General features: G+C 44.3%; 1 protein-coding gene across 1 annotated transcript in view; it reads left to right on the top strand.

Moving 5' to 3' along the window:
* Window positions 1-16,640, top strand: part of LOC144493939 (delta(14)-sterol reductase LBR-like) — a 122,753-nt gene that overhangs the window by 53,052 nt on the left and 53,061 nt on the right. The window contains exons 3-6 of the mRNA XM_078213515.1: window positions 5,937-6,122; window positions 6,738-6,830; window positions 10,931-11,096; window positions 12,482-12,678. Of these exons, the coding sequence (XP_078069641.1) occupies window positions 5,937-6,122; window positions 6,738-6,830; window positions 10,931-11,096; window positions 12,482-12,678 (642 nt within the window). The remainder of the gene's footprint in view (window positions 1-5,936; window positions 6,123-6,737; window positions 6,831-10,930; window positions 11,097-12,481; window positions 12,679-16,640) is intronic.

The raw sequence follows: 16,640 nt of genomic DNA on the forward strand, positions 1-16,640 counted from the left end.
GTTGAGTTGACGGGTGTGTTCTTTGGTCGGATCTGCGGGTAACTGTCTGTAGTGTTCCTCGTTGTTCAGTTGTTGGTACACTTCTTTGCAGTAATCCGTTCTGTTCAGTATGACGATGGCCCTTCCTTTGTCTGCTGGTTTGATGACAATCTTGCGGTTGGTCTTGAGAGCGCGGATGGTGTTGCGTTGTGCTTGGGTGATGTTCGGGGCTGTCTTGTGAGTGCGGCTGATGAATCTGGTGTTGACGCACCTCCTGACGGTTTTGGCATACATGTCAAGTCGAGGGCAGTGGCCTTCCGGAGGAGTCCAATTCTACTCTTTCCTCTTCGGTTGCTGTATTGCGGATCTCTCTGTTGGCTGTTCCGGCTCATTGGCTATCTCATTGTGTTCGCTGTTGGCCTCTTGGGGTTTGTGGAAGAACTCCCGCAGCCTCATTCGCCTGATGAATTCCTCTGTGTCTGCTGCGAGACTGATGGGGTCTATTTTGCTGGTGGGGCAAAAATTGAGCCCTCGGCTGAGAACTTCGATTTCATCTGGTTGAAGCGTGTAGTCCGACAAGTTGACAATGGATTTCCCTGCAGTGGTACTATTTTCTACTGTGGTACCGGGGGAGGCTTGGTTGCTGCTGGTGGTGATGCCGAGTTTCTCAAGTTTCCTGTTCTTGGTGTGCGTGTAGATGACGTAGTTCCTTTGTCTCATCTGCTTGGCAGAGTTTCGCAGCTAGTCTGCGTCCTGAGCGCAAGTTGAGAATATGGACTTTATCTTGGTTTCCAGGATGCGACGTTTGCTGTAGAGCTGGTGTATGAGGTGGTTGAGGAGTGTGAGAGAGGTGCAAGGGCAAAGTCTCTCAGCGTAGTCTGTGTTATAGGTTGACCTGAGTGGGTTCGTGATCTGTAGTCCTTTGGTATCTTGTCTGCTTTCTTGCATCTTTGTAGAAACTTGATGTCTTTGTTGTTATGCGCGATCTTCTTGGAGATCCTCTCCACTTGGAACCGACAGTTTGTGGTGTCGATGGTAGTCATGATGTGGAGATACCGGCGTTGGACTGGGGTAAACACAGTAAGAAGTCTCAACACCAGGTTAAAATCCCAACAGGTTTATTTGGTAGAAAAAACCACTAGCTTTCTGAGTGCTGCCCCTTCGTCACGCGGAGTGGAGTGGAGCGGATCAGCTGGCGGGGGTATTCACAGACATCTTTAACCTCTCTTTACAACAATCTGATGTCCCTATCTGCGTCAAGAAGACGACCAACATCCCGGTACCTAAGAAAACCAAGCTGCTTGCCTTAATGATTATCAGCCGGTGGCTCTGACATCCATCATTCTGAAGTGCTTCGAAAGGTTAGTCATGGCACGAATCAATTCCAGCATCCCGGACTACCTAGATCCACTACAGTTTGCCTACCGCCACAACAGGTCCATAGCAGATGCCATTTCCCTGGCCCTGCATTCAATTCTGGAGCACCCAGATAACAAGGACAAAGACGTTTGATAAGGTCCCCCATGGTCGGCTTATGATGAAAGTGAGGAGGTGTGGGATAGAGGGAAAGTTGGCCGATTGGATGGGTAACTGGCTGTCTGATTGAAGACAGAGGGTGGTGGTGGATGGAAAATTTTCGGATTGGAGGCAGGTTGCTAGCGGAGTGCCGCAGGGATCAGTGCTTGGTCCTCTGCTCTTTGTGATTTTTATTAATGACTTAGAGGAGGGGGCTGAAGGGTGGATCAGTAAATTTGCTGATGACACCAAGATTGGTGGAGCAGTGGATGAGGTGGAGGGCTGTTGTAGGCTGCAAAGAGACATAGATAGGATGCAAAGCTGGGCTGAAAAATGGCAGATGGAGTTTAACCCTGATAAATGTGAGGTGATTCATTTTGGTAGGACTAATTTAAATGTGGATTACAGGGTCAAAGGTAGGGTTCTGAAGACTGTGGAGGAACAGAGAGATCTTGGGGTCCATATCCACAGATCTCTAAAGGTTGCCACTCAAGTGGATAGAGCTGTGAAGAAGGCCTATAGTGTGTTAGCTTTTATTAACAGGGGGTTGGAGTTTAAGAGCCGTGGGGTTATGCTGCAACTGTACAGGACCTTGGTGAGACCACATTTGGAATATTGTGTGCAGTTCTGGTCACCTCACTATAAGAAGGATGTGGAAGCGCTGGAAAGAGTGCAGAGGAGATTTACCAGGATGCTGCCTGGTTTGGAGGGTAGGTCTTATGAGGAAAGGTTGAGGGAGCTAGGGCTGTTCTCTCTGGAGCGGAGGAGGCTGAGGGGAGACTTAATAGAGGTTTATAAAATGATGAAGGGGATAGATAGAGTGAACGTTCAAAGACTATTTCCTCGGGTGGATGGAGCTATTACAAGGGAGCATAACTATAGGGTTCGTGGTGGGAGATATAGGAAGGATATCAGAGGTAGGTTCTTTACGCAGAGAGTGGTTGGGGTGTGGAATGGACTGCCTGCAGTGATAGTGGAGTCAGACACTTTAGGAACATTTAAGCGGTTATTGGATAGGCACATGGAGCACACCAGGATGATAGGGAGTGGGATAGCTTGATCGTGGTTTCAGCTAAAGCTCGGCACAACATCATGGGCCGAAGGGCCTGTTCTGTGCTGTACTGTTCTATGTCATACTCCTATTTATTGATTATAGTTCAGCCTTCAACACTATTATTCCCACGAAACTCATCTCCAAACTCCATGGCCTGAGCCTCGGCACCTCCCTCTGCGACTGGATCCTGAACTTCCTAACTCTATTTATGGCGGCACGGTAGCACAGTGGTTAGCACTGCTGCTTCACGGCTCCAGGGACCTGGGTTTGATTCCCAGCTTGGGTCACTGTCTGTGTGGAGTTTGCACATTCTCCTTGTGTCTGCATGGGTTTCTTCCGGGTGCTCTGGTTTCCTTCCACAGTCCAAAGATGTGCAGGTTAGGTTGATTGGCCATGCTAAAAATTGCCCCTTAGTGTTCTGAGATGCGTAGGTTAGAGGGATTAGCGGGTAAATGTGTAGGGATATGGGGGTAGGGCCTGGGTGGGATTGTGGTCGGTGCAGACTCGATGGGCCAAATGGCCTCTTTCTGCACTGTAGGATTTCTATGATTCTCAGACCACAATCAGTAAGGATAGGCAACAACAACACCCCCACGATCATCTCAACACCAGTGCCCCACAAGGTTGTGTCCTCAGCCCCCTACTATACTCCTTATACACCTATGACTGTGTGGCCAAATTCTCCTCCAATTCGATTGTCAAGTTTGCTGGCGACACCAACATAGTGGGTCAGATCTCAAACAATGACTAGACAGAGTACACGTTTGAGATGGAGAAACTGGTGAACTGGTGTGGCAACAATAATCTCTCCCTCAATGTCAACAAAACGAAGAAGATTGTCATCGACTTCAGGAAGCGTAAAGGAGAACATGCCCCTGTCTACATCAATGGGGACGAAGTAGAAAGGGTTGAGAGCTTCAGGTTTTTAGGTGTCCAGATCACCAACAACCTGTCCTGGTCTCCCCATGCCGACACTATAGTTAAGAAAGCCCACCAATGCCTCTACTTTCTCAGAAGACTAAAGAAATTTGGCATGTCAGCTACGACTCTCACCAACTTTTACAGATGCACCATAGAAAGCATTCTTTCTGATTGTATCACAGCTTGGTATGGCTCCTGCTCTGCCCAAGACCGCAAGGAACTACAAAAGGTCGTGAATGTAGCCCAATCCATCATGCAAACCAGCCTCCTATCCATTGACTCTGCCTATACTTCCCGCTGCCTCGGCAAAGCAGCCAGCATAATTAAGGACCCCATGCACGCAAACATTCTCTCTTCCACCACCTTCCGTTGGTAAAAAGATACAAAAGTCTGAGGTCATGTACCAACCGACTCAAGAACAGCTTCTTCCCTGCTGCCGTCAGACTTTTCAATGGACTTACTGTGCATTAAGTTGATCTTTCTCTACACCCTAGCTGTGACTGTAACACTACATTCTGCACTCTCTCGTTTCCTTCTCTATGAACGGGTATGTTTTGTCTGTATAGCGCGCAAGAAACAAGACTTTTCACTGTTAATACATGTGACAAATCAAACGAAATAGATCAGCTAGATAGTCAATATCTTTTCCCAAAGGTAGGAGAGTCTAAAACTAGAGGGCATAGGTTTAAGGTGAGAGGGGAGAGATACAAAAGTCTCCAGAGGGCAATGTTTTCACGCAGAGGGTGGTGAGTGTCTGGAACAAGCTGCCAGAGGTAGTAGTAGAGGCGGGTACAATTTTGTCTTTTAGAAAGTATTTGGACAATTACATGGGTAAGATGGGTATAGAGGGATATGGGCCAAATGCGGGGAATTGGGACTAGCTTAGGGGTTTTTTAAAAAAGGGGGGGCATGGACAAGTTGGGCGGAATGGCCTGTTTCCATGCTGTAAACCTCTGTGACTCTAGTGGCGTTCCGCAGGGATCAGCGCTAGGACCCCACCGTTTCACATTATATATTAATGATTTGGAAGAGGGAACCGAGATGCTTCAGCATGATTTGGACAGGCTGTGTGTGTGTGGGCATGTGCATGGCAGAGATGCAGTGTTAATGTGAATAAATGTGAGGTTATCGAATTTGGTAGCAATAATAATAAGACAGGTTTGAATGGGTGTAAATTGAGAGAGGTGGATACTCACCGAGACCTTGATGTCCTTGTGCATCAGTCACTGAAAGTAAGCACGCAGGTACATAGAACATTACAGCGCAGTACAGGCCCTTCGGCCCTCGATGTTGCGCCGACCAGTGGTACCAATCGTAAGCCCCTCTAATTTACACTATTCCAATATCATCCATATGTTTATCCAATAAACACTTGAACTCTCTCAACGTTGACGAGTCCACCACTGCTGCAGGCAGGGCATTCCACGCCCTTACTACTGAGTAAAGAACCTACCTACAGGCAGGCAGTAGAGAAGGCAAATGGTATGTTGGCCTTCATAGCGAGAGGATTTGAGTATAGGGATTGGGATGTTTTGCTGCAGTTCTATAGGGCGTTGGTGAGTATTGTGTGCCGTTTTGGTTTCCTTGCCTGAGGAAGGATGTCCTTGCTATAGAGGGAGTACAGCGAAGGTTTACCAGACTGATCCCTGTTATTGCAGGTCTGTCAAATGAGGAGAAGCTAAGTCAGTTAGGATTATATTCACTGGAGTTTAGAAGTGTGAGAGGGGATCTCATAGAAACTGATAAAATTCTGACAGGGTGGATTCAGAAAAAATGTTCCCAATGGTGGGGGAGTCCAGAACTAGGGGTTATAGTTTAAGGATAAGGGGTAAACCTTTTAGAACTGAGGTGAGGAGAAATTTCTTCACCCAGAGGGTGGTGAATGTATGGAATTTACTCCCACAGAATGTAGTTGAGGCCCAAATGTTGTGTGATTTCAAGAAGAAATTAGATATAGCTCTCGGGGCTAATGGGATCAAGGGATATGGTGGGAAGGGGTAATCGGGATATTGAATTTGATGATCGGCCATGATCAAAATGAAAGGTGAAGCAAGCTCGAAGGCCCGAGTGGCCTACTCCTTCTAGTTTCTATGTTTCTTGATGACACTGTGGAACAATGTATGTGTCACAAACCAAAGCAGTCAGCTGCTCAATCTCTTTCTGGCCATCAGAATATTTGTGTTTGTGGCATGAGCAACAATGAAGAAAGAAATACTGAGCCACATGCATCAAACCATATCTGCATGATTTTGCCTGAAGTTGAAGCCTCATTGCTTATTGTTACAGATTTATTAGTATTTGACAGAAGCAAAATGTGGATAATATAAATATGGATTCAGTGAAGTAAAATGAGAACTTATTTGATTTATAAATGAAAAGTTAATTCTTCAAGTTGATGGTGAATCGTTGTAAATGGTCAGTGGTTGAAAATTACATGTTAAGTAATCAATAACTTTTTTATCATTAGCCCTTAAATTATTTTAAAACGAAGAAAAGATCATCACCTCGACAACGTAGTCGATCTCGATCACGTTCCCCTGCTCGAACACAGACCCCCAAGCGTTCAACCTCCCGTGGCAGGGAGACCAAGAAAACTGTGCAGAAGGAAGAAGTGCAAAAGAAAGATCTACCTGCAGCGAAGTTTGTCCCTCAGGTATGTGAAAATCCTTCTATTGAGACCTGGATGGACTCAGAACTATGCTGTCTGTCCATGTACTTATGTATGAGTTGAACTCTCAGCCACTTATCCCTCAATGAACTTTAAGGTGTGCTAAAAATGCAAATGGAAGGAGTGAGGTAGCCTGATAGTTTCTACCCATATGCCATCACCTTGTTTCTTTTCTGGTGAAATTATTACCGTTTGATTATTTTAATTGCTCATCAATGGGATGACTGGACGTGAAGTACCTTTAGTATTATTAGTAGCAATGTTTAACGGGAATTGCACTTAGTTGCTCTTTAGCATCCCATCAGATTGGCAGATACCTGCCTGTCCTTTTGCTAGGACCTGGTGCACATTGAGATACTAAAGGAGAAGGGCAAAAGAGAAAATCTTTTGCACAGGCATTGACTTTTTTTGCTTGTAGAAATCTGACAAAAAGGCCCAATGATGAAGATTTTGAGCTGCTATTAGTGCTGCTGATGTGTTGGACTGCTTTATAGTTGAGTCTGAATAGGATGAGCTGTTTCGTGTATGTTCACAGAAACCTATTAAAGCAAATTCTTTCATTCTGAGCTTTATTGATGCTTTTTGAATGAAAAACTCCAGGAGAACAGCACCAACAGCAAAAGTGTCTCCGTAACAGACCTCAAAGAGGAAGAGGAGAACAACACCACCAAGAAAATCTACAGAGTCGTTGAGGTAGGGAAACCCTTCTGTACTCCAACTTAATGATGGAAATCATTGCTGACCCTTAACTGGGATCCATTAATGACTTCTACTTTCTCATTCTCAATTATCTTTTATTGAACTGTTATTTTTCTTGCCTTTTTGTTCCTTTTGTTATATTTCCTTTGGTCTTGCGTCTCCTAATCACACTCCATCACACTGTTTGTTACATTTTGTTCTGTCCTTTTCAAACTATACTTTAGTTTCTACAATCTTTCCTTCTTTAATTCCCCCATGTTCTTACTGCAGCCCTTGGCCATGTGTAGAAAACAGCTTTACATTGTGCTGCTCGTAGCACTTGGCCGGACAACCTGAAAAGCCTCTCGTCTAGAATTAAAATTTTAATACGAATGTCATGTTTGTGACCCTGGAAATTATTAACTTCTGCTGAGAGGAAGGGATATTTTTGTATCATTGCAGTGTTAATGTAAGCCTTACTTGTGACTAATAAATTAACTTATTCCACACGACTGATAGTTTGATCATTCAATTTTATCTCTAGAGAATTCTCAATATGGCTCTGCTCTAATTTCTGCTGCAATCATATGGTGACTTGCAGTAGATGATACAGGATGTCATACTTGAGTCCCATGGATCCAATCCTTGAGGTGCTTCCTATGAGACTAGCATTTCTCTTGCCCATCACAAAAATGATAGCATCCATTACGTGGGATTTCCTTGGCTGCTCTTGAGTTCCATGATACGACATGATCTCTGTTGCTGAATTCCACTTGTGCTTTTTCACACAACCCTTTTTATCTGTTATTCACATCTTCATATTGTTTATTTATTAATGTCACAAGTAGGCTTAAATTAACACTGTAATTAAGTTACCGTGAAAATCCCCTAGTCACCACACTCTGTCGCCTGTTCAGGTATACTGAGGGAGAATTTAGCATGGCCAATGCACCTAACTGGTGTGTCTTTCAGACTGGGAGGAAACCGGAGCATCCGGAGGAAACCCACGCAGACACTGGGAGAATGTGCAGACCCCACACAGACAGCGACCCAAGCTAGGAATTGAGCCAGAGTCCCTGAAGTAGGATTCACTGGTTCACGGGCTCTGAAGACTGCCCTTTCTGTGGCCTTGTGGAGTCCGTGGACCATGTCTATGTTGTGTGTCTTAGGCTGCACTCCCTTTTTGTTTTCCTAAAGAACCTTTTATTGATGTTTTGTTTGCACTTCAGTCCCACGCTCCTGATCTACGGACACCCGGTGCGGAGAGGGGCGGGTCGGCATGGCGACCTCCTCGTGAACCTGCTCCTGGGCCTGGCGAAATGCGCCATTTACCGGTCCAGACAGCGGGCGATCGAGGGGGCCGTCCATCCTGACTATCTTCCCCTCTACCGCGGCTATGTTCGCGGCCGGGTGTCCCTGGAGAGGGAGCATGCAGTGTCCATGGGCGTGGTTGACGCCTTCCGCGTCCGTTGGGCACCGCAGGGGTTGGGGTGCGTTATTGACCCTGACAATCACATTTTAATTTGATGTTTTTAAGTTTCCTTTGTACTTTGATTTCTGTTCGTGCTGTTCCCCCTCCTTTTTGGGGAGCTGCCCCTTTTACTTTGTCCTGACTGAGTTTGTTTATTTGGTTTGACCTAAAAAGAGGGCAGCAGTGCTAACCACTGCCGCCATGCCATCCAAAGTCCATCCAGCTCCTTCAAAGAGCAATCTAGCTAGTCTCAATCCCCTGTTCTTGCACACATACATGCTGTACCCTGTACAGTTGCAGCATGACCTCCCTGCTTTTATACTCCATCCCTCTCGCGATAAAGGCCAACATTCCATTTGCCTTCTTGATTACCTGCTGCACCTGCAAACTGAGTTTTTGTGATTCATGCACAAGGACTTATGAGCCAAGGCTGGAAATCACGCGTGGTGTTACATGTTCTCAACTCTTGCCCTGTGGCGACTGTTGATGTCTGCATGCCTTGGTCAGTGTGGGGGATATAATTAAGCCATCGATTACTGTCAGTTGCCTCTTTAACTTTGAATGTCTGGGAGTTTGAGCACATGTTCAACACAACAAAAGTGTATAAATACATTAAAATCCTGACGTGCAAAAAAAATTCAACAGAATAAAACACTAATATCCAACTGACTAAAGACAGTTCGATCTATGCAGTCAAACAGCTAGGCGGTGCAGAACATCAGTGTGTTTTTTTTAATTTGACTTATTGTCACATGTATTAGCATACGGTGAAAAGTATTGTTTCTAGCGCGCTAAACAGACAAAGCATACCATTCATAGGAAAGGAAACGAGAGAGTGCAGAATGTAATGTTACAGTTATAGCTAGGGTATAGGGAAAGATCAACTTAATGCAGGGTAGATCCATTCAAAAGTCTGGTGGCAGCAGGAAGAAGCTGTTATTGTGTCGGTTGGTACGTGACCTCAGACTTTCGTATCTTTTTCCCAGTGGAAGAGATCCTTAATTATGCTGGCTGCTTTGCCGAGGCAGCGGGAAATGTAGACAGTCTATGAATGGGAGGCTGGTTTGAGTGATGGATTGGGCTACATTCACGACCTTTTGTAGTTCCTTGCAGTCTTGGGCAGAGCAGGAGCCATACCAAGCTGTGTTGCAACCAGAAAGAATGCTTTCTATGGTGCATCTGTAAAAGTTGGTGAGGATTCCTTAGTCTTCTGAGAAAGTAGAGGCGTTAGTGGGCTTTCTTAACTATAGTGTCAGCAGGGGGCAGGGAGAGAGAGGAGACCAGGACAGATTGTTGGTGATCTGGACACTTAAAAACTTGAAGTTCTCGACTCTTTCAATTTTGTCCCTGTTGATGTAGACAGAGGCATGTTCTCCTTTATGCTTCCTGAAGTCGATGACAATCTCCTTAGTTTTGTTGACAGTGAGGGAGAGATTATTGTTGCCGCACCAGTTCACCAGATTCTCTATCTCATTCCTGTACTCTGTCTCGTCATTGTTTGAGATCCAACCCACTACGGTGGTGTCGTCAGCAAACTTGAAAATTGAATTGGAGGGGAATTTGACCACACAGTCATAGGTGTATAAGGAGTATAGTCGGGGGCTGAGAACACAGCCTTGTGGGGCACCGGTGTTGCGGATGTTCATGGAGAAGGTGTTGTTGCCTATCCTTACTGATTGTGATCTGTGGGTTAGGAAGTTCAGGGTCCAGTTGCAGAGGGAGGTGCCAAGGCCCAGGCCATGGAGTTTTTTGTAGGAATAATGGTGTTGAAGGCTGAGCTGTGTGTACGTATGAATGTGCTGGCATGATGTCATAAATTGAAACTGGAGTTGTGAAGTTGAAATAGCACATCAATTTATAAACGTAAAATCGAAGACTGCCTGTATTTGGGTTTGGTGATTTTCCCACTGAATTCTAAATTATCTTGGTTTTGGAAATTGAAAAAAGGCAGTCTCATATTCCAATGAGTTTGTTACTGAGTTATGGGCGTTTTGGTGATTTTAGTTTTACAAGTGGTGATTCTTTGCATGATTTTCGGTTGAAATATTTCAAATGACTTTCTTTAAGAATGTGTTTCATTTCCCATGTCCTGTCACTAAGGAGATGTATATGGTTTTGTCCATTGCATGGTCAATATTTCTTGGTAATCAGGAGATTTCAACCTTTTCTCATGGAAGATGTCTGTTTTTTGCTGCTTGCTCACTAATACAATTCACAAACTGGCAATTTAACAGAATGAAATTTGGGAGTAGAACCCAAAAGCTTCTGGGTGCTAATGTCATCCATTTGCACAAATTTAGTTTCTCTGAAATATTTCTTTTTGAGTTCCCTTTCTTGTCTCTTCTACTGTGCTGGTCAGTTTATAATTGAACAATTTTCATTTCTTAACTCTGCTTAGAATTTACTCAGTTTCACAGTTGAGGATGTAAATTTTGTTAGTGGGTTGCACAATTGGCTCAATGTTGGCCAGCTTAAGAAATTGTGGTTATAAAATATTGTGCAACTTGTATGTATGTCATCTGGTGGAGTTTTTTGGTGCTTGGGGAAGACATAGTATGGCACTGTTCTCTAGCTATTACTGCGTTGTGTAATTCCACTGTAATCTTTGCCCTTTCTGATATCTGCCATTCTATTTAACTTGCAGCACAAGATACGTAGGGAAATTGTAACTGACCAGTTGGATCTCCCTTACAACTTACGAACTAAGAAAGAAGAAGGGAAAGTTGTAGAATTGGAAACAAAAGATGATCACCTATATATAAAAAAGCAAGTGGTGCGGACTCATGAGTGGGAGTTTGGCGGACGAATTGGTAAGACCAAACGGTAGTTCTGAAACCTCAATTTTCTTCCCCACCATCCTTCAAATCGGGCTTTCTGTAATTAGTTTTCTTCAACTAGACAGACAAGCATGTGAAGTTTATGCATGACTTGATTCAGATTATGAAATTAATGTTAAAAAGATCATCTGACATAAATTGCAATTGCATTAAAAAAACTCTATAGCAAGGATGAAATCATAGAAAGAAATCATAGAAATCATAGAAACCCTACCCTGAACTATCTAAGAATTTTAGGAAAGAGAATGCATACAGTGTAACAAAAATTAGTGGTAGACCAAAGGTTTGGGAATATTTTAAAAACCTGCAAAGGATGACTAAACAAATAAATGAGGGAGGAAGAGATCGAGAATAAGTTTGCAAGAAATATAAACAGTCGAGGCCAGTTAGCCTAACAGCTGTCATTGGGAAAAATCTAGAACTAGGATGCATAATTTGAGAATATGGGGCCTTATTTATAATGGACATGAGGAATTTCTTCTCGATAGTCGTGAATCTTTGCAATTCTCTACCTCCGAGAGCTGTGGATGCTGGGTCATTGAATATATTTAAAGCTGTGATAGACAGATTCAGAGAATCATAGAAACCCTACAGTGCAGAAAGAGGCCATTTGGCCCATTGAGTCTGCACCGACCACAATCCACCCAGGCCCCAGCCCCATATTCCTACATATTTACCCGCTTAATCCCTCTAACCTATGCATCTCAGGACTTTAAGGGGCAATTTTTAGCATGGCCAATCAACCTAACCCGCACGTCTTTGGACTGTGGGAAGAAACCAGAGCACCCGGAAGAAACCCATGCAGACACCAGGAGAATGTGCAAACTCCACACAGACAGTGACCCAAGCTGGGAATCGAACCCAAGTCCCTGGAGCTGTGAAGCAGCAGTGCTAACTACTGTGCTACCGTGCCGCCCATTCTTGTACGACTGGGGAAATTTTGGATTAAGGAGAGCAGGTGGGAAAGTATAGGCCTACGGTCAAATCAGCCATGATCTTCCTGAATGTTGGAACAGTTTTGAAGCCATATGGCCTACTCTCTTTTTATGTTCTTGTGTTTGCATTAGAAATGGGTACCTTTGTAGTTATAGTGCAAATAGGTTCTGGATTGCATTCATGAATTTGCACAATGAGTTGGGATTCCCTGTAGTTCCAAGTTCTAGCTTTCCAGCTTCTAAGCAGTAAGTGAGACAACAAGTTGAAATAGTGTGTGTAAGATTTTCACTCAGAATTTTTTGTTTATTAGCCAAACGTTTGCTGACAGAAAAGCCAGCAAATAATACATTACAGTCACTTGGAGTGGAAGACATACTTTTGTTCATTTATATGTCGAAAACTAACATTTCCCTTTCTTTCAGGTGTCCTCTTCATAATGTTCTTTTTGCCTATTGCACTCATTCTCTTGCTGTTAATGTGTGCACAAGAAGATGCTAGTGTTATGAATTTTCCACCCCCGATTCCAGCCCTGGAGACATTGTGGAGCAGCACTTCCCTGGGCATCTTTGTCCTGTGGTTCCTCTTTCAGGCTCTACTTTACCTACTGCCCATTGGAAAGGTAATTCAGGTTACAGCTCAGCAGTTTTTAAAATAAGTATTGTGTTTTGGTCACCCATTATGTTTTGGTCACTCACTTGATCCTGGCATTTGACCGCATATGATTTTTCGGGAATTTCATCTCTTTCGATTTCCCCGAGAATAATTGAAGAATAGTGACATAGGGGAGCAGATTTGCAGACAGTTTTTGGAAAGAGCAAAAACAGCAGGGTTGTTGTGGTGGGTGATTTTAACTTTCCCTATATTGACTGGGAGTCATTTACTGCTCGGGGCTTGGATGAGGCAGAATTTTTAAGGAGTGTCCAGGAGGGTTTCTTGAAACAGTATGTAAATAGCCCAACCCGGGAAGGAGCCATATTTAGACCTGGTATGGGGGAATGAGCCCGGCCAGGTGATCAAAGTTTCAGTAGGAGAGCATTTCGGGAACAATGATCATAATTCCTTAAGTTTTAAGGTGCTTATGGATAAGGACAAGAGTGGTCCTTGGGTGAAGGTGTTAAATTGGGGGAAGATTAACTACAACAGCATAAGGCAGGATCTGGAGAGTTTAAATTGGGGGAGGCTGTTTTAGGGTAAATCAACATCCAACGTGTGAGTCTTTCAAATGTCAGTTGATTTGAATTCAGGACGGCATGTATGTGTGAGGATGAAGGCTGAGTGTGGCAAGTATCAGGAACCCTGGATAACGAGGGATATTATGAGCCTTGTCAAAAAGAAAAAGGAAGCATTCGTAAGGACAGACAAAGCCCTTTAAAAATATAAAGAAAGTAGAAAGGAACTTAAGGAAGGAGTTAGGAGGGCTAAAAGGAGTCATGAAAAGACGTTGGCAAACAGGATTAAGGAAAATCCTAAGGCATTTTATCCGTATGTAAAGAGCAAGAAGGTAGCCGGGAAAGGGTTGGTCCACTCAAGTATAGTGGAGGGAATCTATATAGAACCAGAGGAAATGGGTGAGATACTAAATGAATACTTTGCCCCAGTATTCACCAAGGAGAGGGACTTGATAGGTGACGAGCCTAGGGTAGGGTGTGTAGATATTCTGGGTCGTGTCGATATCAAAAAGGAGGTGGTGTTGGGTGTCTTAAAAAGCATTAAAGTGGATAAGTCCCCAGGGCCTGAGGGGATCTACCCCAGAATACTGAGGGAGGCAAGGGATAAATTGTCTCATTGATAAGACGCAGCATGGGTTCATGAAGGGCAGGTCATGTTCGACTAATTTGGTGGAATTCTTTGAGAACATTACATGCGCAGTGGACAATGGGGAACCAGTGGATGTGGTGTATCTGGATTTCCAGAGGACAAGGTGCCGCACCAAAGGCTGCTACACAAGATAAAGGTGCACGGTGTTACGGGTAATGTATTAGCATGGATAGAGGATTGCTTAACTAACAGAAAGCAAAGAGTGGGGGTAAATGGGTGTTTTTCTGGTTGGCGATCAGTGACTAGTGGTGTGCCTCAGGGATCAGTGTTGGGACCGCAATTATTTACGATTTACATAGATGATTTGGAGTTGGGGACCAAGTGTAGTGTGTCAAAATTCACAGATGACACTAAGATGAGTGGCAGAGCAAAGTGTGCAGAGGCCGCTGAAAGTCTGCAAAGGGATATAAATAGTCTAAGTGAGTGGGCGAGGGTCTGGCAGATGGAGTATAATGTTGGTAAATGTGAAGTCATCCATTTTGGTAGGAATAATAGCAAAATGGACTATTATTTAAATGGTAAAAATTTGCAGCATGCTGCTGTGTAGAGGGACTTGGGTGTCCTTGTGCAAGAATCACAAGGAGTTGGTTTGCAGGTGCAGCAGGTAATTAAGAAGGTAAATGGAATTTTGTCCTTCATTGCTAGAGGGATGGAGTTTAAAAACAGCGAGGTTATGTTGCAGCTGTATAAGGTGCTGGTGAGGCCACACCTGGAATACTGTGTACAGTTTTGGTCTCCTTACTTGAGAAAGGATATACTGGCACTGGAGGGGGTGCAGAGGAGATTCACTAGGTTGATTCCGGAGTTGAGAGGGTTGGCTTATGAGGAGAGACTGAGTAGACTGAGACTATACTCATTGGAATTCAGAGGAGTGAGGGGGGAAATCTGATAGAAACATATAAGATTATGAAGGGAATAGATAAGATAGAAGCAGGGAAGTTGTTTCCACTGGTGGGTGAAACTAGAACTAGGGGGCATGGCCTCAAAGTAAGAGGGAGCAGATTTAGGACTGAGTTGAGGAGGAACTTCTTCACACAGAGGGTTGTGAATCTCTGGAATTCCCTGCCCAGTGAAGCAGTTGAGGCTACCTCATTGAATGTTTCTAAGGCAAGAATAGATACATTTTTGAACAGTAAAGGAATTAAGGGTTATGGTGAGCGGGCGGGTAAGTGGAGCTGAGTCCACGAAAAGAACAGCCATGATCTTATTGCATGGCGGAGCAGGCTCGAGAGGCCGGATGGCCTACTTCTGCTCCTAATTCTTATGTTCTTATTAAGGAAGGAAATTGTTGGGGCCTTGACAGAAATCTTTGCATCCTCATTGGCTACAGATGAAGTTCCAGAGGACTGGAGGATAGCCATTGTTGTTCCATTGTTTAAGAAGGGCAGCAGGGATAATCCAGGAAATTATAGCCTTACATCAGTGGTAGGGAAATATTCTTAGGGACAGGATTTACTCCCATTTGGAAACAAATGGACTTATTAGTGATAGACAGCATGTTTAGTGAAGGGGAGGTTGTGCCTCAATAACTTGATCGAGTTTCTCGAGGAAGTGACGAAGATGCTAGATGAGAGAAAGGCAATGGATGTTGTATACATGGACTTCAGTAAAACCTTTGACAAGGTACTTCATGGTAGACCAGTACAAAAGGTGAAGACAATTGGGATCAGAGGAGAGCTGGCAAGATGGATACAGAACTGGCTTGGGCATAGAAGACAGAGGGTAGCAGTAGAGGGGTGCTTTTCTGAATGGAAGGCTGTGACTAGCGGTGTTCCACAGGAATCAGTTCTGGGACCTTTGTTGTTTGTAGTATATATAAATGATTTGGAGGAAAATGTACCTGGCCTGATTTGTAAGCTTGCAGATGACGCAAATTGGTGGAGTTGCAGATAGAGAAGAGGGTTGTCAGAGGATACAGCAAGAAATAGACCGGTTGGAGACTTGAGCGGAGGAATGGCAGATGGAGTTTAATCCAGACAAATGTGAGGGAATGCATTTTGGAACGTCCCATGCATGTAGGAATTGTACAGTAAATGGTAGAACCCTCAGGAGTATTAACAGGCAGGGAGATCTGGGTGTACATGTCCACCGATCACAAAGTGGCAACACAGGTGATAAGGTAGTCAAGAAGGCACACAACATGCTTGCCTTCGTTGGTTGGGGCATTGAGTATAAAAATTGGCAGGTCATGCTGCAGCTATACAGAAACTTAGTTGGGCCTCATTTGGAATATTGTGTACAGTTCTGGCTGCCACACTACCAGAAGGATGTGGATGCTTTGGAGAGGGTACAGAAGAGGTTTACCAGGATGTTGCCTGGTCTGGAGGGTATTAGCTACGAGGACCGGTTGGATAAACTCGGTTTGTTCTCACTGGAACAATGAAGATTGAGGGGTGACCTGATCGAGGTTTACAAGATTGAGTGGCATGGACAGAGTAGATAGTCAGATGCTCTTTCCTAGGGTAGAAAAGTCAAATACTAGGGGACACAGATTTAAGGTGCGTCTGGAAAACTTTAGAGGAGATGTGCGAGGCAACGTTTTTTTACACAGAGGGTGGTGAATGTCTGGAACGCGCTGCCCAGGGAGATGGTGGGAGCAAGCACAATAACGGCATTTAAGGAGCATCTAGATGAATACATGAATGGAAGGATACAGACTCCATAAGTGCATAAGTTTAGGCAGGCATCATGATCGGCGCAGGCTTGGAAGGCCAAAGTGCTTGTCCCTGTGCTGTACTGTTCTTTGTTCTTTTTCAATGGCAT

This window comes from Mustelus asterias, chromosome 5 (assembly GCF_964213995.1).
Source record: "Mustelus asterias chromosome 5, sMusAst1.hap1.1, whole genome shotgun sequence".
In the NCBI taxonomy this organism is placed as follows: domain Eukaryota; kingdom Metazoa; phylum Chordata; class Chondrichthyes; order Carcharhiniformes; family Triakidae; genus Mustelus; species Mustelus asterias.